This window comes from Tinamus guttatus, unplaced genomic scaffold (genome assembly GCF_059628265.1).
Source record: "Tinamus guttatus ecotype Peru unplaced genomic scaffold, ASM5962826v1 Tinamus_guttatus_pri_ptg000240l, whole genome shotgun sequence".
In the NCBI taxonomy this organism is placed as follows: Eukaryota; Metazoa; Chordata; class Aves; order Tinamiformes; family Tinamidae; genus Tinamus; species Tinamus guttatus.
In genome coordinates, this window is record NW_028288774.1 from 11493284 (window position 1) to 11516712 (window position 23429).

General features: G+C 45.2%; 2 protein-coding genes across 3 annotated transcripts in view; both read right to left on the reverse strand.

Moving 5' to 3' along the window:
* OSBPL5 (oxysterol binding protein like 5) overlaps positions 1 to 4073 on the reverse strand; it is a 104722-nt gene extending 100649 nt beyond the window's left edge. The window contains exon 1 of one of the 2 annotated variants that reach the window (XM_088525859.1): positions 4014 to 4073. In XM_088525859.1, the coding sequence (XP_088381985.1) occupies positions 4014 to 4028 (15 nt within the window). In that variant the 5' untranslated portion in view covers positions 4029 to 4073. The remainder of the gene's footprint in view (positions 1 to 4013) is intronic. The other variant, XM_088525860.1, reaches the window with a different exon arrangement.
* Positions 4074 to 10318: 6245 nt separating this feature from the next.
* Positions 10319 to 23429, reverse strand: part of PTPRJ (protein tyrosine phosphatase receptor type J) — a 55242-nt gene continuing 42131 nt past the window's right edge. Inside the window, exons 12-25 of the mRNA XM_088525697.1 lie at positions 22106 to 22390; positions 21719 to 21853; positions 19576 to 19780; positions 19320 to 19438; positions 18095 to 18182; positions 17360 to 17401; positions 16333 to 16420; positions 15798 to 15888; positions 14702 to 14775; positions 14421 to 14555; positions 13061 to 13180; positions 12542 to 12702; positions 11906 to 12041; positions 10319 to 11166 (exon numbers count right to left, since the gene is read on the reverse strand). Of these exons, the coding sequence (XP_088381823.1) occupies positions 11008 to 11166; positions 11906 to 12041; positions 12542 to 12702; positions 13061 to 13180; positions 14421 to 14555; positions 14702 to 14775; positions 15798 to 15888; positions 16333 to 16420; positions 17360 to 17401; positions 18095 to 18182; positions 19320 to 19438; positions 19576 to 19780; positions 21719 to 21853; positions 22106 to 22390 (1838 nt within the window). The 3' untranslated portion in view covers positions 10319 to 11007. The remainder of the gene's footprint in view (positions 11167 to 11905; positions 12042 to 12541; positions 12703 to 13060; positions 13181 to 14420; positions 14556 to 14701; positions 14776 to 15797; positions 15889 to 16332; positions 16421 to 17359; positions 17402 to 18094; positions 18183 to 19319; positions 19439 to 19575; positions 19781 to 21718; positions 21854 to 22105; positions 22391 to 23429) is intronic.

The window sequence follows — 23429 nt, forward strand, 5'->3', positions numbered from 1 at the left end:
CTCCTCAGTGACACCTTCTGGTGTCACACAGTCAATCCCAGCTTTTCCGCAGCTGGATTTTATGCCCGGGAGCCACGTGAGAAACGTCAAGCCAAAGTGGAAAGATCTGATTTTCCTGTGTGTACACAGCGTCCCAGATGAATTTACTGTGGACGACACTGTGCCCCCTTGGTGACCGATGTGGTACTTTCCACCATTTTCAGCCTGCCTGCCCCCTGTGCTGCTTATTAATTTATTAATCTGTGATTTTCTGAAGCCAAGCGTAGCCACCAGCACTCGCTACGTGTCCCTCGGGCTGGCTGGTAGTCAGGGAGGGGAGAGGAAGCCCTCAAAGATGTTTTACCGAGAGGACCAAGATGATCCTGGTGCCCAAGCAGCAGGAGCAGATGCTGCCAGAGGGCACGGCTGGATGCGGCAGCTTCGGGGATGCACCCAGGCGCTTCCCAGAGAGCCTCTTTGCAACCACCAGCTCTTTCAAGAGGCTTTAAAGTAAGTGACTGCAAAGCAAATTAATGTTGAACATGATGCAGTCGCTTCACACTCCCACTATCGACTCCGTTTCATTAGCTGGGTAAACGCTTTATATTCCCGCACAGGGACCTTCCTCTTTCCTGGGGCAGCTGATATAAGAATAACAACACCCTTAAAGGCCACCCCTTCGGCAGCCGCCCCGCAGAACCATTCCCAGAGCTCTACCTTCACACCACCTCCTCTTGAGGCGGGATTTCCGCCGGCTCCAAGCGCTGGGGCGCTGCTGGCTGCTCCCGGGCCAGCCCTGCAAGGAGCGGCCGCCCGCGCGCGGGGCGGCATCGCGGGGACAGCACCAACCCCGGCAGCACCATCCGCCACGCAGGGCCCCGAGCCGAGAGCGGGAGGCAGAGCCCTAGGAGGCAGAGCCCTGCGTGCCGGAGCCGGCGGAGCTCGGCAGGTGACCTCCCCAGCTGAGCAGGGCGCTAGGGAAGGGGGTGCGTTGGTCCAGAGGCTGGGGATAAGCGAAGATAAAACTTCCTTTTGTTGCTCTTCCCTGAAATATTTGTAAAATTAGCACAAATTTACAGAGTGTTTGGCTGATTTTCAATTTGCATTTTTTGCTGAAGAAGATTCGCCCATGAAGAGGATTCACCCACTTCTAGCCCTGAGTAGACTGGAAATTGCTTCTTTCCGCTGCTGTCCCCAGCAAGTGGTTTCAAAGGCACAGAAACGAGCATATTGTTCAGAGATGGAAACAGGCCAAGAACTGGGCAGAGTAAAATACCCCCTCAGAGACCAAATCCACTCCTGAATTTCCCAAAGGGCACCTGTGTTTTCCAACCATCCCCAGGGGAAATCACTGTGCTGTACTGGGCTCTCTAGGATGGGCGCATCTGGGGCTCGAGGCCGCCGAGCTATAAATCATCAGGGCTGCACAAGAGCTCACAGCCTTCCTGGGCACGGACAGGAACATGGAAACTACAAGAAAATAAATGTCCAAGTAACAAGTGCAGAGCTTAAGGGAAAATAAAACCGAAACAACAACACAATCTGCATTCAGTGCCTGGAAAATTGACCCTAAGCAAGGGGAAGGCTTTTAAAGAATGCATCATCTGAGCTGCTTTAAATTAAACTCTCCACTAGCGGGAACTACAAAAAAAAAATGACAGGGATTAAACTGGAGCCTTCCTATAAGCTCCTGAGTATGTGGTAGAGAAAAACCCCCGGGTGACGCCGAGCCGAGCGCAGGGGGCAGCGCGCGGAGGGGCCTGGTTTGCCCAGGGCGCCGCTGGCAGGGGCAGCGACCTGCCCTCTCAGACGCTCCCTCCTCTCCACTCGCCACTGGGAGGTCTGAACTAACAGGAGGCTCTCACTGCAGTCGGGTAAAAACGCCCAACTCATTTGACGAGGTGAAGTAACTTCAACGGAGATAAAATTTGCCTGGAAGGCCTCTCTGACAGACCTTTAGACTTGTCGTCATTGAAATGAAGATTATATTCTCATACACTTCAAGGGGAGAATATTTACGTCAATGCCAATGGATTTGGCGAACGTCAAACATCGTCACATTCAAGTGCAAAACCACTCATCTCCCCAGGCGTGCAGTCAGGAGGTCTGCACCACCTTGACTTGCGCCACATAAACCACTTTCAAGGATATCACTATAAGCTAAAAAAGCTAAAAGTCAAGCTACAGAAGCATTAGTGATTCAGGACAAGGGCAGGCACAGCTAAAGAACAAACCATCTTTTGGTCAGTAGAAGAGATGAGCAGAAAGGCTCTGGTACCTAAATTGAAGCAACTGACCTCCATTTTCCCGAATTCACTTTGCTACGTTGCTGGCTTTATCCAGCCCTGAAATAACTCCTGGAGCTCCTGGAAATCATGTCAGTAGAATAACTCATGCTTATAGCACTTGACAATTCAGCCCAGGGAATTTATTGGAGTTACTACAACGGGTTTACATTGGCCCTGAATCTGCGTAACACTCTGATAAGTTGCGTTTGTAGGATTGCCTGCCGCGCGCAGCCCGCAGACGTGGGGAGCGCCGCCGCCAAGCTCCCTACGCACTCGAGGAAAAGGGACGAGGAAAACACTGCAAAGGCGTCTGTGGGCAGGCGCCGCTGGACACGTGGCCAGAGCAGGACATATGGGCCCCAATTAACCCTGGAAAATGAATGCACCACTCGTCAGGTGGTAATTAGCAATATTCCAGCCTTCACTCCTGCGTCCCTCCAGCCATTTGTACCCGAAAGGGAACACATGTGGCCCGTGCAGCTCATCTGCCCTGTCCTTTGTTACTCCTGGCCTGCATTCGCAGCACGTCAGGTCTGTGAATAGATATTTCTAGTAAATATTTCATGTTACGGCTCAATAATACGGTGATACATATGCAGAGCAGCCTGCCTACCAGTCCCCTGCTTGCATACATGCTAATGGCATCATGTAGATGTCCATATTTGAAAACATGAGATCAAATCCACACATAAGACCAAGTAAGATAAAAATAAAATCACTGCAGTGAGTTGATGTGTCAGCATGAATCTCAACCACAAGTGCGCTAATTTGGACTGTGATTTGCAAGTCCAAAGCCCACCAGAAAAGCAACTGCCAAAACAGAACGCTGTGTTTCCACCTTCTCATTTACACCTCGCCTCAAAACCAGCAAAACACGTTTGCAAAGAAATGATTCCTACGAGCCCTCCGCGAATGCCCCCGGCCTGGGGAAGGGCACGAGGAGCAGCGCTGCCGCTCGCGTTTAGGGCGGCTCTCGAGGACGCGCTGTCATCCCGACCCAAGCGCAGCCAACGCGGCCGCCCCCTCGGCGCCTACGGAAGCGGGTGCCACGGCGCCAAGGAGAGGCGCTCCGAGCAAGCGCAGCGAGGAGGAGCTGCTGCCCAGAGTCACGGCGCCCGACCCCGCGCCAGCTTGAAGGGGCGCCGGGTGGTGAGAGCAAAACTTAAAATACTGAGCGCCGCTCCTGCAGAGCTCTCTGCTGCCCACTCAGCTTCAGCTGCACCTTTAAATACCGGAGAGCAGCTGCGAGGCTGCATTTCACCCGTGCACCAGGTTGCGGCTAGCGGGGTCGCAGTGCAGCACCCTGCACCTTTGGGGGCACATGAGGCACGGCATCCGCCTGGGCGCTGCCCTATTTCTGGAGTTTTTTCCAGGGCAAAACTTGCAGAGCAACGTGGAATATCCAACCTCATGCAAATCTCCCCTAAAAAAACAATGACCGGATTATTCAGTTTTCAGAAGACTCAAGCAAATATTAGCAAGCAGTGCCAATATTTTGCAGATCCAACAGCAGAAGGATAGAACCGAAGAAAACATTTTAGGATCAGCACCTCACTCACAGCTACGCTCTGCCCTTGCACAAAAGCTCAACCCGATGCCTTGCAGCAAAGCACGCGGTCGGGGAGACGAACGCAGCGTCCCCGTCACTGCAGCGGCGCCAAGCAAGCCCCCACGAGCGAGCAGGAGCCGCGGCGGCAGCCACCGCTGTCACGGGCACGCAGCGCACGGCTCCAGCGCGGTACTCACGGTGCAGCAGGGCATGGGCGCTGTGCTGGGCTCCCCACGGTGCCGCTGCGGCCGGCGGCGGCGCGATCAGCATCTCATGCCGGGTGCGCGAGCGCGACGAGATTCGTGGGCAAAGCCCCGCGTGACGCTGCCGGGGACGCGCGGCAGCCGGGGAGGAGGGGACGCGGCGGCGCCTTCCTGCGCAGAGCGGCGGCTGCAGCAATAATTAATTGGGAGCAGGGCAGCGAGCCGGGCGATTCGCCTCTGCTCCCGCAGAGCAGCCTGTGGCCCACTTTACTTTTAAAGCGGCAAAGCCCGGCTGCAGCCAGGCACCTGCAAAGAAAGGGAAAAGCCGCCTCGCCGGGAGGGAGCGGGCGCCACGGCGGCTGCGTGCGCTGGGGGCTGCAGCGAGGCGCCGCGGGAAGCCTCGCGGGCCCGTCCGCGCGGCCCCACGCGTGCTGGCCACACGGCGTGCAATACTGGGTGTGAAATAATAGTTTGATTATTCATTAGCAACGAGTAGAGAACAAGGACAAGCAGCGCTCACGAGCCCTGGCGCAGGGGAGGCCGGGGGTCCTGCAGGGCGCACGCAGCCCCAGCCTCCCAGCAGGGCCTTTGGCACCTTGCAGCGGGCAGCACCCGCGGCTCGCGCTGCCTTTTAGCATCTCCGTTTAACGTGCCCTTGACCCTCAGTGTTTGAAAAGAGCCGCCTGGTATTTTGGGGACACGTGTTTCACACCCAGCCCTTTTCACCTACGAGGCCCGCTGGCACCTGCCGATGCTTTATCGTTTCTCGGGAGGAATGAGGAAATTGCACACGGAGCTGTGGATTTTTTTCAGCTCCTCACTGAAGCAGGCACTGCTCGAGGGCAGCACAGTCCTGCCCCTTCCAGAAATACGAATTTATCATGTGCTGTCCCAGGTGAAGGGCTGCAGCATGCCCCTGCGCCAGTCAGCCCTAGGGGAGGAAAAGGCAGCCCGCCAGGAAGAACGGGGAACGTGATTTCCACACGCATTGCTCTCACTGTGAGGATCAAGAGCCTTGGCAGAGGGGGGAGCAACTTTGCAAGATGCTGTAACTTTGGGCCTTTAATGCTAGTGACAGGAAACTTGAATTCTGCAGAACTGCCAGATGTGATTAAAAAAGGCAGAGGCTGTTTCAGTCCCCTCTGCCCCAGCTCAGCTTGGCACGGCAGTGTCGTGCCAACGCCTTCTGCTCGGCAGCCTCATTACTATCCACAATCAAGGCAACATCTTGAAACACATAAATAGTTTATGCTGCAGCTGGGGGCAGTTGGGGCACTGGGACCAGACAAGGCTTGTGTGGATCAGCACTGGCCCTGGGCTCCGCAGGGATCCTGAGCGTCACCCCATTCTTCCAACCCCGCCTCGGCAAAGCCCTAAACTGCAGCGGGGAGGAAATCTGTATAAATAAATGAAAGGCCTTAGCAAACAGCTGTTCCAGCATAAACTCCTCGTCACATCCCATTTTATGTTCACTGAAACAAACTTGACCCGGGCTTCCTCCACGGTGCTTGGATTCATTCACGTACATTATTTATACAGCTCTGGCTCAGCCTTCAGTCACTCGCGAGCCCCTGCGCGCTCGCTCCCTTCCTCCCTCGGCTCGCGCGAGGATCTAACGTCGCCGCTGCGCAGCCCGTGGCTGCTGCCAGCACCAGCCCGCAGCCCCGCTGCCCCACGCGCGCCAGGGACGCGCCAGCCTCTCCCTTCCTCCGAGAGGGCCGGCGCTTGGCCAGCTCTGGGGGCTCCGTCCGCAGTTCAGCCTGGCTGCAGGCACCCAGGGAAATGCTTGAGAGGCAAAGACCTACCACAGCCTTGCTGGGTCTTGCTCCCACATCCAGAAGCTTTGCACACGCCAATTTCTCTTTTTCACTATTATTTACCCAACTCCAAGGTTTGGGCTTGCGCTTTTCTTTCCCGTTAGTTCTGGGATTGCCTCTCTAGTTTCTACTCACTGTTTTCATATTTGCTCTGTGTGTTTTCGCAGGTGCCACGGGCAGGATCCCTGTTCGTCCCTCTCCAGCGCCACGTGGGTCTCGCTGCAGCTCTTCTCAGCAGTGGGTGCGTTGCCTGGCCCTGACAGGATCCTGGGATTTCTCAGGATTTCATTCCCCTTGAATGCAAAACACATCTGAGGGAGAAAAATGGATTATACTCTTAACTCCAAACTGAAGCAAGCAATGGTCATCCTTGCTATAAATTACTTATTAAAAAAAAAAAGTCCAAATGGTGAAAAATAAAATTTGAAGAAAGTCTGAAGAATGCTTGTTTTTCAGGCCCAGTGGAACTGTTCAGGTCTTAGCTTGGTGGCTTTTTGTATAAAGGTAGCACTTCCTAAAATCCACAAAAGTTGCTTTTCAAACTACCAAGTTGTAACAGCAACAGTCTTATCAGGAGTAATATGACTATTGCTGGCAGCAAGCTGAAAACGTGAGGCATCCCCGGGCCTCACTACAGTGCACACTGCAAATCCAGCTCTGTGGGTGTCTTGGTCAAACCAGGTGCGCTTGGATCCAGTCAGCCCTGGAGCAGCTCCCAGGCCAGCACGGGCACAAGGGACCTGTGGGGACGGGGGAGGTGAGAGAAGTCGGGAATCTCCTGAAAACAGGGCCCATCCGCAGCCAAAGCCTCCTCCGGAGAGACTAATGGCGCCAGATGCCACCTGGAGGCTGGAGCAGGAAACGGACAGGCTGCGTTTCCTGGCGGGGGCCCTTGGGGCTCATTCCTACCTCAGGGAGGGCGGGCGGAGAAGAGCCTCTCCCGCGGAGCCCACTTGCCTTCTGGTCGGACAAGCCCGGCGCTGGAAGTGCCAAGTCTGAGACCTGCCAGAAAAAATAAAAAAAGAATCCCAAGATCTCTTAGAGCGTCTTTAAAATCTGACCCATGTTTTCTTGACCACCACACGCAACCCCCTCGTGCCTTCCTCCCTGGCCGCCAGCACCCCAACAACCCATGTACTTCAGAGAACACACACAAACCCCCTCTTCCCTCTCAGGAGTTTTCCTGACGGTTACGGGGGAGATTTGTGCGACTGAGGAAAGCCCTCCCCTCAAAAGCAAGCTTTGACATGGCGCTCAGGCCCCTGTCTGAAATAAAAGGGGCTACAAACAAATACAGATAGAGAAATTTTCATTTATCTTAAAACAAAAAAGCAATTTTGGCATCACCTCCTCCTCTCCGGTCTCTGCCTCTCAGTCTCAGAGACGGGCAATCTAACCAACACCAGGAGCAGACTGGGCACGCAGTCACCAGACGCGCTCTTCGGACAAGCAGGCTGCCAACACTCAGACTGAGCCAACTCCTGCCTGCGCAAACAGGCACAAGATCACTGGTTTTCACAGAAATCAGGAGATGCAGAAACATTTCAAGCACACCAGCACTGAAGAGCAAGGGGTGACGTTCCTGCCACATGTGGCCCTTGCGCAGCGTGGACCGGACCGTGGGGGCCTTGCAAGAGGAAAGGCCATTTTCTGCCAAATGAAATCCCGTTATCCAGTCAGGCCCGTTTAATAAGCGTGAACTGAGTTTGAGAGATGAACTAACACGTTAGGCTGACTTAAAAGACAACTGAGAGCAGGTCATAGGGCATCACGAGCTTCCACAGTTGATCATTTGGAACGTGCGCGCAGCTCAACCAGCAGCAGCGGAACCGACCCGTGGCTCTGCGCGGCCCAAGGTCTCCTGCGGCAGCGACACTCCATGGCCAGGACACCTGGGCACCACATCCCAGACCTGCCATGCAGCCCTCAGCGACGCAGGGCAGCCCTGCACAGAGCCCAGGGGCTGAAACGCAAACCCAAGAGCCACGGGAGACGATGAGAGCCCCTTCCCTCATCGACTGCAAAGCCCCTCTCAAGGAAATGGGCGTTTAGAACATCTTACTCGAAAGGCACAGAAAAGAAAAAACCCTAAGAAAGGAATCAAGACAGCAAGTGCTCTAGGATGATGCTTTTTAATTGTTATTTTTGTATCTTTAAAAACAAATCAGACCATTAAAAATATTATAGACATGTGCTGAAATTTCCTGTACAACAAATATGAAACAATAAAATTTATACATCATTTCAAGATATTCAACTAGCAGTCACTTATTTGAAACACATCAACTTGTCCCTTCTTAAGCAGGCTCCAACTGGGAAAAAGGGTAAAAGGGAAATGCAGGAGATCCCGTCAGAGCACAACAGAGCTTTGAGCCTGGAAAAGGGGTAACATTAGATAAGCAACAGCAGGGGAAAACACTGACCAAAGAGAGAGGGATCTCAGCAATTGCAACATGGAGAAGAGCAGAAGTCAGGTGAGAAACACCCAAGGGATCCACGTCACCTTGGCCAGAAGGAATCCAGGAGACAACAGTGCTCCCCGTCGGATATCCAGAATATCCCTGCAGGTAGGATGCACCAGGCCTGTGCTAGCTACTCGCACTGGTGCTATTGCTGATTGTTTACAACATTTTAAGTGTTACCAACTTTTTCCACGTATTCCTAGCACTAGCAGGCCGTCTGGTTCAATCTCCACAACGATTCAGTTTTGGGGAATGGCAGAAGTGTTCAAATGGATGCACCTGCATTAAAATCGGATACTCGTTGGGTGATGAGGGCAAGCAAGACTTTGGCGCAGTCTCTTTCCAACGTGACAGTTATGGCACAGATGTTGCTTTTCCGCAACAGTACCAGCGCGGTGGCCAGGCAGGAGCCCCACACTAGCTGCTTTCCTGATGTTCTGCTCCAGCACATTGCAGAGGCATGACCCAGAGGAGAAGATGCATCTCCTGCTCTTCCATGGTGAAGAACACGGGGCCTTCCAAAGGAAGGGAGCGCTCACTACCATAAGGCAGCCCATTCCTGGGAGACCAGGAGTAAGGAATCCTGGCTCTGTGCTCTGCACAGAAGCGCAGTACTTGGAAAATTAGAAAAAGAAACAGCGTAACTATATATGGTGAGCTTTCCTCCCTCCCAAGTCCTTTGGAACAGTTTTGTTTGGTCCGAGTGGTTTGTCATCTGACAGCAGCTCAGAAAGTACATGGGGCAAGAGATCCGTTGCAGGCACCGTCATCGCGAGAGCCTCTGTGGGGTCACTAATCTCTTGTGTTTAAGCATTGCAGAGAAAGAGAGAAAAAAAAATATTCAGGATCCCACAAGTGGCTGCTACCAAAAAAAAAAAAAAAAAATTCGAGAGAGCTGAAGCACACTGTGGTTTGTCTCCAGTTTTGCTCCCGCAGCACACCGCAATTTCACACCAGGTTGGAAGAAATTCCTCCGACTATCCATGAAGTTATAGCTGTGTTCCAGGAATTCCTAGACATTCTCCAGCTCACAGTGGTTCTAGAGGGTCGCCAGCTCCCACTGTAATGCCACACATTTCATAGCACTTGCGGCTATTCCCAAATCAAAAGAGGGAAGAAAAAAAAAAAAAAGCAGCAGAATTCCAGGGACTCTGGTTATTAAACCTTCATAAGATTTTCACCGTTTTATAGCTATTCTATAGCATTATTCATAAGCTTCATATTCTTCTACAATGCAACCAGTGCAACAGTCCGAAGACCAAAAAACAACTGCCCCTCTATCCCCCCCACCAAGCTACTTCATAAGTCCTTCATTGGTAATGCCTTCATGAATCTAGCAGTTATGTACCAGCAAAACAAATCCAAATTAATCCTCAACTTGTAAGATCAGCATCTAGGGTTTTGCTTGTTTGTTCTGTTGGAAAAAGGACCAGTTCAAACAGCAGCAGCAGTACATTGCAAATAATTACAGAACAAATACATGAGATCAATGAGATGCAGTCAGGTAAGATGTGTCTCAGCTTCGAATGGCTAAAACCACCAGGAAATTGGTATTTACAGCAGAACTTTGTGCAATTTGTTTTGGTAGGAAGAGTAAAGCCAGTCAATTTGTTTGGGAGTGCTTGGACACTTGGAATCTCAGTTCAACATTTTCACAGATTTACACATTTGACGAAAACAACAATAATGATAAAAAGACACCAACCTGAGTAAAACTCTATCAAAATAGAGTAATCATTATTCAGTAAATCATATATTGCACCTTTAAATAAACCGTTATAAACTGCGTAAAAACAGGAGTATCAGCCAGGAACAGGGAGGAGCTATTCCATCCTTCCTACACACACACACCCCTGCACACGCGTACACGGACTCACTTGCTCATGTTTTTCCTATGATTAAAGCTCGGAGTGAGGCACCACACTCCTTTTCCTCTCTCAGAGGCACCAGAACATTAAGGCAGGGGATATTTGTGATGAAAAGCAAAAAAAAAAAAAAAAAAAAAAACAAACCAACCAAAGCTCACCTCCAAACTTCTGGACAGTCCTGCCAACAGTGCAACTACAGTTATAAGTTTGACATAAGCCTTATTTAAAAATCTGTCTTCTCATTAAGAGTCTCAGTACAAAAATAGAATCTCTGCTGTTTTTTTTTTCTAGAGTAGCAACTAGAAAAGGCACAATTTCCAAGTATAAATGTCCATTTGGAGGAGGTGTTTGTACTCCTTTTCTCAAATAAAAAGGAACACTCAGAAAAAAACAGAGGCACATATCTATTAGCTAAATAACCAGATACAGTAGATAAAATATGTTCCTGAAACTTATAATTAAATATATTAAAACAGCTCACAAGCTTGGTGTCTGTAAAGGATATCATATAAAACTGTAATAAAAAAGCTTGTGTTATTATTTTAATATTTAAATTCTAGTTCACCATCCGTACTGCAAATGCTATTTCGCCTATCAGTGCTGTTAAATTCCCAAGAAAAGCACAATTCCTCTGTTAACTTTAAATAGCTTCTTTTTATATCAACCTGTGGCTCCTGCCAGCACTGTTTTTTTTCCTCCTGTAGACCACGTCTTCAAATCAGTTGCACAGAACTGGAAGAAGCCGGACACGAGACAATCTTGGAAAACAAGAGTGGAGCAGTTCCCTTTCCTATGTGCAGACAACACAACACCTCCTGGACACAGTGGAGTCCACCCCGTTTTACACATGGTAGCCATTGGCCTTCCCAAAACCCGGCCCGGGAGTGAAGTTTTCATAGATCGCCATTGCCGTCATGTTTTGGTAAATAAGATCTGCTTTTTTGTCTTTCTGGGATCTAATTATATCCATAACGCACTGGTTTAGGAAGACATACTGGTCCTGAGGGGAGAAAGAGAAAAAAAGAAGGTAAAACAGTTTTAGTTAGCACTTTATTTTGACAGCAGTTCTGCTCTTTAATACAGGCTCTGGATTTTGGATGTACTGCATTGCATGTTATCTGAGAGCATTTTTAGAAGTTGCCTTTCCTACAGAAAACTGGACTCATGATGTAATCTGAGCAACACCCAGTCAAAAATTGGGACCAAATTTACTGTCAGGCCTAACATTCTTTTAAGACTTTCAAGATGGAGATTCTACTGCCTTCACAGATCAGCTTGAGCTTATCCATTTGGACCTTTTTGGATCAAAGTGGTAATCTCTGCAGAAACGTGTGTGTTCCCTGCAGAATGCACAAGAGAGGATGCACACAGAAACTCAAGACACTTAGAGCTCATAGTGATAAAGGTAAATTTTATGTGGGTAGAGCAAGCAGCAGCAACAAAACAATAAAACAAAACAAAAAAAGATTCTTTCAGGACTTCATTTTTACTGGCTGCAAATACCAGCCCTCCAAATTACTCTGTAAGGTTGCTAGACAATTGCTTGGTGAGTACTATATGGCTCTGGCTGTAACCACTTTTGTGGGAAGACAGAAGGTGGGAAGGAGTACAATTTAAGTAGCAGGTTGTTTCTTTACTCCATAATTGTCCTGTAATTCTGAGCTGCACCTTTATTGCACCTGCCCTGGGTTATTCTGCCTTCTGAAGGCCACGCTGCTGGGTGACAGGCGAGCCCCTACCTCGGTTTGCACCATGAGGGGCCGGTGCATGCGGAGGTCGTACACGACGCCGTACACGTCCACCGCGTTCTCCATTTCCATCTGCTGGATCAGGCGGTCGATGGCAATGAAGGTGCCCGTCCTTCCCACGCCAGCACTGCAACAACACAGCAGGAGCTATGAACTGCTTCCTTCAGGCACAGGCTCCTCTCCGTCCCCAGGAAAAGCCCGTGGAGCTGGTAAGATTATTGCTGTTTCAGTGGGACAGGGATCAAAGGCCCAGCCTAGAGGTGCCCTTATTACCACAGCCCCGACGGAGGCAGGACCTCCAGACGTTCCAGCCTCGCAGCTTCAGAAGACTATACATGAAAGCACTTGAAAAGGCAACTTTTTAGAGCAAGTTTTCCAGTCTAGGAGAGACAACTCGCCCTAATGAGCTTTCACGTCACGAACTTTGCTACCTGCATAGCATTGCTGTGCTTCTGAGGCACAGGCAAAGGTCTTAATTTAGCAGGATGAACAGCCATGTCCTTGAACAGCAAAGAGACTGCATGGTCTTTCACATACATAGATACAGATATACATTTTTTAATCACAATGAAAAAAAATAGTTTTTCTTAAAAAAGCAGCATTTAAGGCAAAAAAGGTTCTTTCTACCTGCAGTGCACCAGCACAGGAGAGTCAATGGGATTCTGACTGTTGTATTCCTGAACGAGGTGCCTGAAGTTGATGAGGAGGTCCGTTGTCTCTGGCACTCCGTGATCCGGCCAGGAGGTGAAGTGGAACTGGCGCACCGTGTGAACCTCCGATACGTTAGTCTAGAGAAACACACATGAAAAACAGAAAACAATTGGGCTTTGAGAAAAAAACAGTAGGGTTTTCTACCATATGGATCAGTCAAAGCCTAGCTTCATTGAAGTTGGTTGTTAAAAATGCTTTGTACTTTGATAAATGTTAATCCAATTAATCTTTTAAATAAAGAACACTTTGAAATAATTTCCTTTCACATGACACTTTACTCCAATTAACTCCTTCCACTTTGAATTTGACTGAAAGATTTAGTGAAATTATTTTATTTTTCTATTCCAAATGTGTTTGGCACGTGAAGTCAGCGTGATACAATAAATCCACCTCTAAAGATACTTGTACACAACTAAGAGTTGGGGAAGTACTCACATTTTCTACAGTGAAGTCCCGTATTGTCCATTCTGGAAGGCTAATCTCTGAGACCATTGTCACAATAATGTCACCGTAACTCATGGATTGCTTGTCTGGCCAATACTGCTCACATTTTGTCTAAAAAAAAATTAAAAATAAAATAAAAATAAAAAAATAGATACATTACACTGATCAATGAAACATGTCAGGAGAGTTTTCCATGATTCCATCTTGATGCTGCAGTAACTGAGCGCTAGTTTTAAATACTAACCAGCCACATGAAGTAGAGCTGGGAAGCGCTTCACCCTCCCCGCCACTGGCCTAAGCCAAGGCAGCAGCAGCAGTTCACCTAGCCCATCTTTATGGAGAAGAACCCACCTTTAAAAAGAAAGATGCCACAGCTGTCTTGAGACAAGCTGCTCTGATGGTCAGCAGATATAACTAAGAGAAAAGCTGAAAAATGTGGACAACAGCCTTCCAGTAAGTACATGCTTGTTGTAAGAAAAGAGTAATGAATCTCTAGTCTACTGTGGCTAATAATAAAATCACTCTGCAGTAAAGAAAATTTAAATAGCAATAACTTATAAATAGAAACAACGTATTCTTCCAAATAGTAGAGCATTTCTTGACAGCAGAAGTATTTCTTGACTTCCAGACTAGCTGAAAACACTCAGAGATGATGAACCAGATATGCTGCAAAGAAAGTCTGCCTGACAGGCCTAAAAGTCAGCTTTTCAGCTGAAATAAATTAAACTGAAACAGAGTTTATAATAAACATACATACACAGACACATAAGTATGTCCATAAAAGTAAGATAAATCCATTTCACCAAAGGCAAAAAATGCTCAGTTAAAGCCACAAGAGCACTGTTCAGCCAAGCTGCATCCACTTCCAGTGTATAAGGAATCTTCCCACCTAAGGTAAGAATAGATCACAACTCTACAGTTTGATGCAGTTTCTAGCATTGCTGATGTTTTGTGTTTCCTTGGATGCATTAAAAAAAATAGTAAGTTTTTGGTTCATCTAAGCAAATACAGCACCACCTGAAAAGCATTTGCTAAATGCTTTTGAGGAATGCAAAAATAAATAAATAAAATAAAAAAGCTCACAAGATACTCAAAGCCAACAGTGCATCAGCAAACACAGAAGAAAGTCCTGCTCTGTGTCAAACGCTTTTGGAACAAGGAGCAGGCAGACACACATGTCTGCTTGCAGTGTTTAAAGATTTCAGGGAACTAGGTGCTATGTGGAAAAGCATGTGATGCCTGAATTAGGAGAGATCCTACTTTCTTCAAAAGACAGTTAAGTCAGTTAAAACCAACAAACAAAAAAACAATCAATCAAAAAAAAAAAAAAAAAACAAACAAAAGACCATACCCGGGCTTGTTCAATGCATTTTGTCAACATGACAATTGAGTAGATATTCTTTTCCCAAACCATACGCCAGAAGTCATCTATAGTATTGGGTAAAGGACCTTGTGCAGCAATAAATGCCTTCTTAGAAGTATAACCCTGCGAGGATAAAAATAGATACATATACACCAGAATTAATGACGAGTCATAAACCTACTATTATATAGCACATGACTTTTTTTTTAAGAGCTATTACATCATAAAAATACACCTTATTTTTCATTTCAGGTAATTAAGTCACTTACAGGCATATAGTTTGCATTAATGTAATCATCAGTCGCATGGCTTTGGGCTGACAGTTTAACACGAGAAATATCATCTGCAGAAAGGAAAAAGGAAAAGAAAATGCTGAATTTTAGAAGCAGAACTTTTTAGGAAAATATACGCCTAAGGCATGGTTTCCAAATATTTGTTTTTAAAAAAATGATTCTTTTAAAAATCCATGTTAAAAATAAGAATATATAGCTCTCACTTTAAGAATCAAAAATTGCAGCAGTTTAGGAGGTCTGCAGAAAAAATAAGCAGCCAATAAAGAAAAAGACAAAACAAAATTTCAGAATACTGAACATACCAACTTAAAAAAAAAATAGTTGTTCTTGTACTCTTGTACATGAAAGTAGCTTCCATTGTAGGGAATTGTAGTGACATTTAAGTGACAACTTAAGACAAGTCTTAGTTGGCAAAACTCAACAGTATGCATTTATCTGGAAAGAAATATTATGATAGTATTTTGTCATTAAATAGAATTACCCTTTTAGCAAGTAAAATCTTGACTCAGAAGTTCTAGATTTACTGTCCGCAGTCAGATTTATTTTCCTTAAACAACATTAGGTCTACTATAATTGTAACTGTGAGAGAAAAAACAGGCAATTTCTCTCCTGCTGCCCTTGCAGCTGGGCTTTTCCTCCAAAGCTTGCACCAGGAGACCTCACTGCTCACTTGCCAATTCCTCCTTGAGCTCTTTACCGAGATCTCTAGACAGTGTGAGAGTGGTTTGGCTCCTAGCGTGTCTGCAAAGCTGGCCAGAACCCTCTCATACAGTTCTCATAGCTCCCCACATCTGTGGTCAACTCTTGCCTCTAGTCTTTCAATCTTCACTTTAAGCTTCTCACAAATCAGAACTAAAACTGATTTAATTAAGGCATGCTGAGGGAAAGTTCTTTAGGTTTGTTAATACAGTGATTTCCAGAAAACAACATCCCAAATCCATACACTGTTATTTGACAATGTTAATCCCTCTTGGAAGCTTTTCAGTACTGTTAAAAGTGAGTCAACTAAATGCAAAAGTTTTCACTTAAAACCTCATCAGTCCAAGATGCAAAACCTTCGAGAGTGACTTACATGGCAAGACATTGTTGTATCTATTTTTCCCCCTGTTTTCAGCAAGTTCAGCAGCAAACTTGGGTTGATGAACTCCAGCAGGCCTGAGTTCCTGCAGTAAAACACAGATTAATCAGTACTCAGTCTAAGAAGAGCACAGAAACATTTGACAGAAGCAAACCAACACTCCAAACTCTCTTGGCCCTTGTTTTAAGAGTAGGCATATTAAATTGGGAAAAATCATGATAGAAATCAGCTCTTCTCAAACAGTGAGACAGCAGCAAACCTCACAGAAGAAAGCTTAGTAGTGTGTTTAAAGACCAGAAATGGTCTTGAAGTAGGTTGTATGTAATGGTTCAATGTGCAAGGCATTTGGGTGGACTTCAACTAAATTAGGAGCCGAATGGGGGAAGGAAATGCAGCACGTGCCCATCAGCCATCTCCAATAAAGAACCCTTCTCTCCTCCTTCAGGAAGCCTCATGCACACTCCAAAGGAAAGCTAGTTTGCTTTTCAGAAATATCTGTCGTGAACCTCTCCCACCTGAGGACACATACCTCATACTCTTCAGCAAAACCACAGTTGGAGTCAGCTTGCTGCTTCTTGAAGTAAGACTCAAAGTTTTCCACTTTAATCAACTTGGATCTAGAACAAGGAAAGCCATGTATTAGCACTGATATCAGATAAAACAAATGATGAATGTAGTTAACGTGTAACAAAATGTGCATCACTTACTTCTTGACTCTTCAGTAAAGGGGAAAAAAAAGAAAAAAAGGTTGATTAGACACACATGGTTATATTTTTTTTTACTGTGTGAAACTAAGAAGGAAAGCATGACTCTGACAGTGGCACCCACAAAATGTATTTACAGGGGAAGGATATCAAGGCATAGCCTTTAACTGATCTGGTTTGGCCAAGGAGAACAGCACCTCCTTCAGAAGGAGGATATAAAAGAGGGTGTCGGGCAGCTGCTCCTGTACTTCACTACTATTCAGACTGGCCCTGTTCCCTGGTATAGATGGCAGAGGCTGCACAAGGTGGGACCCCACGGGATGCTCTGGCCCTCTGGGTCCTTCCATCAGGGACAGCAAATACCAGGGCTCATTGGCACTGCCTGGAATCGCCAGTGCCCTGATGACCCTCCTTTGAGCACCCACTGCAGTTTCGGTATTATCCGAACTGATGGCTCAGCAAAAAGTAGCCATAAAACAAAGGAAAATCTGGGCTACAGCACAGAATTTTGCTCATGTGACTGTATCCACAGTTTGGATTATTCCTTCAACATGCATAAAAGCCTAAGTTTCGTGCAGACATGATTTTTTTTTTCAAAACTGCATGAGGTATTTTTATATCTAACAGCAATTCATCATAGTGGGAAGTGAGTACCAAATCCCTGTGGCAGCAGTGGAAATCTCAGTCAATCTGATTATTTTTATACTGCAGGCTGAAGCCTTTAAATTCCACAAGGAATCAGTACTGCAAAATTCTATATGAACTGTACAGAAAACAAGTACTGGATTCAAAGCAAGTTTTGCAAATATCTCTTATGCTCAGAAAACATTGTGTGAAAGGATATTGACTTACTTAATTGGAGAAAAGGACATTTCAGTATTTCTTCTATCTTTCCTATAAGGAGAAAGAAAACAACATCAGAGGCTGACAGTGGATTTATGTAATTCATATGAGATTCCTGGCAAGAGCTATTTCCTGTGCCTGTTCAGAACCATTTGTGCTGCAGCATCTCACCTTGTGCAAAACACCTTGAGGCAAACCTCACTGCTGCAGTAAGACTGAAACACTTTGCTGCTCATTTAATGATCTTTAAATATATATATATATATATGGCTTTTTCTATAACAGCCAAAGCAAAATGCCTGAACACAAAGCGCACAGCTTCAGTGCAGGGGGTCCCCCTGAAGAAAGCTAGTAAAAAAAGCAGTTGAAGGAGAACCACTTATGAATGTTTTCAGATAAAACCCTTTGAGATGAGGTTATGCCTTTTTTAGCCTATAATCAGTGACGCTGGCTCACTTGTGACTGAGTTACTTCAGGAGTATGCATAAATTCATGAGAGCTAAATGAAGTAGATCTTGACCCACTAGTATAATATGGGGTTGACCATTTTATCAGCAAAACCATTTCACTAGCCAGATGTAAAACTTTGATCTGGAACATAGAAAAATATTCCCAATATAGTGTATTTAAAGTGTCATACTGAACATACATAACGTGGTAATAGAGGCCTTTCTAACAGAAAGATACAGACACAAAACTCTGGTGTTCTACAGCCCCACGAATAGATGGAAGAAGATGTATTACCTTCTCCTTTTCCAGAATATGTAGCCCCCTACAGCAACTACAGCCAGTATGGCTAAAAGGCATCCAATAACAGCTCCAGCAATGAGACCTTACGAAAAGAACAGACATTTCTCATTATTGATTTACCTCTTCGGTAGAGATCTAATCAATCAACACGCTACAAGAGGACCTCACAAGGGACACAGCTAACACACGCAGACACAGATACACACCACTACCACCAAGAGTGATCGTAAACAGGTCAAAGTCTCACAGGAGTGGCTGATTTTCACATTCCACTCCAGGTACCAAAAAATAATAATAAAATAATAATAATAAAAAAAAATAACTAATTAATTCTTAGGAATACACTCCAGTTTAAACATTTTGATAGTACAACATTGGCAGCACGGTCAAAATGTTTTTTTTGTTTGTTTGTTTTTGTTTTTTAATAACCACTTTAGATTTTTATTTACATGGCAAGTGCAATCTGTGTAGCTGTATCTTGGCTTTGGGCGCACAAACAGTTTTGGGTGTATCTGATTTAACTAGAACTTGCAATTTATTACACAGACTGCACCCAGGGGAGTCTCCTCAAGGGAGGACAGTCCCAGGACTAGGCAGTATATAAGAAAGCAATAACTAATCTCTAGCAACTGCAGCAGACATCACACCTCTACAGACAGAAAACTGAGGCGGAGAGGGCCATGTTTTCAGAGGTGTTCATGTGCCCTAAGCTCAGGGCAGTCCTGTAGCTCACTAAGGCTCTTTTGCAAATCCCCTCAGATGTCTGCATATGGATTCTGAAATAAGTATTAGGGCCCCAGTAAGCTGAGCTGAGAGGGAACTGAACTGCATAAGCAACATGCCAGGGAGCTCTAGCAAACATCTTTTCTTCACTATATCCTTCAGCAATATCACAATCGAAAGCTTCTAAAGATCAGCCACTTTCTACTTATTTCTGTACCAAAGCATTAGTGTGCCACCCAATCGCCTTTAGGGTGACATAAGTAGCAGGGGAGTTGGTTACTTTTGTTATGGGAATTACAGACAGGAAAAAAAAAATGCTACTTGCAGAACTAGCAAGGTACAGGTTTACAGAGCAGAGACAAGGCTGAAGAGGAGAGGTCCATCACAGAGACTAACAGTTGTTGTACAAATAATTACATCATTTGCCATACTTATGGAACTGCCACAAACAGTGCATGTGTAAAGCCTGCAGCCCTCAGTTTTTCATTAGGCATACCTGGGTCCTGCGGTAACAAAACCTGCGCAGAACAGGGGGAAAATGATGCATAACTATCTTCTCCCACAATTATGTCAGCCCCAGTAAAGTTTATCTTAGTAAAACCTGCCACACGTGCCCTGTTGACAAAGAAAGGGAGGGAAAAAAAAAAAAAAAACACAGGTATGAGAGATTGTTCTAACAGCCCTCTTCATTACATGATACTTTAAATTTCAACTGTTGCAAAAATAGGCAGGCAGTGGGTTAAGATAAATACCTGTATGAATGAAGTGGACTCAGTGGCCCATTTTCATAGCCATGCACGTTGTTTCCAGTGCCCACATTAACTGTGAATGTCCCATTTTCAGAGGGCAAAGATGACTGCCCTATATCTACAATATACGTTACGTAGGTGGCAGTCTTCTTTTGCTTGAAATCTTTATATGTGCAGTTCAATTCAGGCTTTGAAGACCCACAACCTTCTGGAAAAATAAAGAAAGGGGTACACATCACCCACTGGTTTTGCACGGACTAGTACAGTGTGTCAGGGGTAAGAGTGTGTCATGTAACTCCAGTTGTGATAGTCCCACAATTATTCCCTGAAAGGAAAGGCTAAGTGCAGCAGACACAACCTCAGGACCTCTTTACAGCAGTAGAATTTACTGAACTACTCCCCTCATCTCCCATGCCGCTACTTTAACGTCCTCTTGGTTTCATTTCGATCATATATGGTGCAACAACTCTCTAGAGGTTAGAGAGTTGCCTCGAGGACTCACTCCAGTGCCCTATAGCAACTCTCACTAGACAAGTAAGTCACATCTAAATCCATTCTAGCTACTAGTGAGAGTAAAGAATATTATGCAACCAGCACAGAAAAGGCCAATTTGTGTCTGCTAACACCACACCACCCAACAGAGACAAGTTTCATTCGGGATGTTGTTAAACTTGGCTTGGCCTGCCCTCTCTGTGGGCCTACCCTGGAGCCAAACGTGACCCCCCAGAGATAAGTTCACACATTGGACTTGTATTTCTAAGCAGGGCAAGTGGTTACAGGAAGAGTCACCCTGCCTAACCAGAGCCAGCTGAGGGTAGTCCAGGCTCTCTGTCTTCAATGGAGAGAGACAGGCACCTCCACAAGGCAATGTGTCCTATCCCAAAATGCATGGAATGAGTCTTCCTCTGAAACAGTTGCCTGTCTTTCATGCCTAAACACTAAGGGACAACCCTCTGAAAGGTTGTAGAGTTGTAGAAAAGCTCTTTGCAACTTCTCCGTGAGTGCACAGACCTCACTGCAATCAACAGTGAAGTTCTCATCTACTGCATCTGTGCAGGTGAGACATGCAAGCTGGCTCTCCTAAAGAACTCATTTGGTTACATTCAAGCAGTTGATGTTGGAAATAACTCAGCTGCCTCGATATGGATGTTGAATGACATGAGACACAATAGAGTATCCAATGCAGTATCCAGTTTCCATTCCAAAATAACGTACAGTATTCCAAAATATCTGCAGCCCCACAGAGATGTCTTGGATACTGCCCTAGGGAATCTCAAACAGCTTTAGGCACTATTGCTTAAGCAGCTGAAGAAAGTTCCCTCTCTCAATCCCAAAGGTAATGATGCTCCAAATGGGGGAATTATTTTTAGCAGCTGCTCAATTCCTGCAGTGCATTGGCAGAAATAAAAATGAGTTCAACCAAAAACCTACGCTGCAAAGGCAAGTTCCTTCATTTCATGATTTATCACTACATACCTAACAAATAAAGGAGTTTCTCTGATCTGATGTTTTAAAGAGGTGACTTGTACAAACCATCCACTAATTTCCCTGTAGCATTCCATTTCCCACAGCACACAACGTTGACAGTGCTATCCAAGCCTTTCATCTGCACCCCATCTCTCTCAGTAAGGCCTTTCAAGTAACACTAGAAAAAAAAGCTGTCATCCCTCTAAATGTTTTCAAGCACCTCACTGCAAAAACCTTCCAGCTGAAGGAAGAAGGGAAGTAGGGATGAAGACATTCCAAATTCCCAAACTGTTTATTTTAGTGGTTCTGAAAATTTCTGTGGAAAAAAAAAAGGCTCTACACAATCTTGTGAGAAGATTCATTGACAAATCAAGCTGGTAGCAAAAGAGTGGCAATACTGCCAAATAAGACTTTTACACTGGGATAACTCAGGTTGGTCAAGGTCTCAGTGAAGCAGTGGCTTTATGAAAACAAGGAGCAACCCAACTTCAGTCAAGAAAAGTATTCACACCACGATTTTTGAAATGCAATTAAAAATACTGAGTCAGCTTTTCCTCTCTTCATTTAACATCTATTTAGAGCTTAAAGCTTCAAGTATCAGGGTAAATTTTATGTCCTGACATAATGTTCTCTGATAAACTGTTTCACACAGTTAGGATAAAATCTCACAACACCTTACCTGATGCTTTTGTTACAATGATTATTGCGTAGGCTTTTAACGGTCCATTTACTGATGCAAAACCAGAGAATTTAACAGACAAGGAGGTGTGACTGATGGCCTCAACTAAAGGACCATTATCAGGAGCAGGTGGGTCTATAAACAGAGAAATATTTGTTAGTTCCTTATACTAACAAGAAAAGAACAGTTTTCAAAACAAGAAAATACTGTAATAACAACTGTTCACATAATGGATATTTATTTGTGCATTCTATCATAGCTTCTGTGAATGTACTATTTTATTCACAACTGGTAAACTGATAATGTATCGTAAGACTATGGTATTCTGCAATGCTGAGGTTTTTTCATCCTATACATATCTTTCCATCCTTGGACCTTAATACTTACCCGTAATACTAGTATTGCATATTCTGTGCACTGCAGAGCTTTCCTTTGTATTTGAAAGAGTTGTAATATTTACATTGTAGGTGGTGAAATAATTAAAAGGTCCTATTTTGAAGGTTTCCAAGTTTTCTCCTGTACACCGTGGAATCTCTTGGGTTGTTTCCCAGCTATCCTTAAATACTTTTACATTGAAGCCAGAATTGTTACCAATAGGACATTTCCATTTGAGTGTTAGGTTAGACTCCTTGGCCACTGGTTCACACTGAAATAAAGGTACTGGGGCAGGAACTGCAAAAATAAACAAGAGCAACATAATAATGCAGTTGCATACATGAAAGAGATTATAAATGGCTCTAGAAAGTACCTAAATAAGAGGGGCACTAAAGTCACTGTGCACCCTTAATGTCAGTTTGTGTGGGTAACCTATAGGACATAATTGCAGAATAGAGATCTTGTGATAGACTGAAAAAGATACTCGAAAAAAAGATGCTCAAAAATGGCTAAAGTAGCATTGATACCAAGAAGAAAGATCGCTCTAAAGTAAATGCTGGCCCTCAAGATCAAAATTGTTATAACTTCAGCAGCTATACCACATTACCACATGCCACCATAGCACATGCATTGCCTCTCCTGTTTCAGGAGTATTTGATACCTTCAGATACAGGGGTAGAAATACAACTGGATTAAATTATTGTTATAAAAAAGGTATTATTTTAAGAAACTAAAGGGAACTGTAGAGGAACTAAAGGGAACTCTGAGTTCCCTCAGAGAGAACTGAGTAGAACTGTATGCTGGAAGAAACAGACTTAGATGAGAGATATGAGTGACTGTAGCTTATTGTATCGAGGCTTATAGATACTCCTTCTCCTTCAGATATACTGATGGCTGTTACTGCAAACAGTGACAAGTTCTATCAGGTTACAGGGCTCAAATCTGTAGCAATGGTTCTGGCGACAATAGCCATCTAGTTTCTAGAGGAAAAAATGCCAACTTTGGACTTGTACACTGTAGGTGTAGTTAGAAGTGTCACCTACGTCCACATTAAAATGAGACCAAGACACTAATATTTGCAAAAGAACAAACAAAAAATAGAAAATAAAGCAAGCAGAGGCAATGCCACACTTCCACATTTGGCAGAGATTGAGCATTATTTGTAGTTGAGAAACATTTTTGCATAACTACAGAGGACTGTTCATCTTGAGGCACCTCAGAAAAGCTCACGGAGGACCTTTAGAAAAAGATTCACTTCATCTACATTAAAAAGACAAAAACAAAGGGGAAGTATAAAATACCTCACGTTCATAGTGAAAGAAGGAAAGACCCAAGA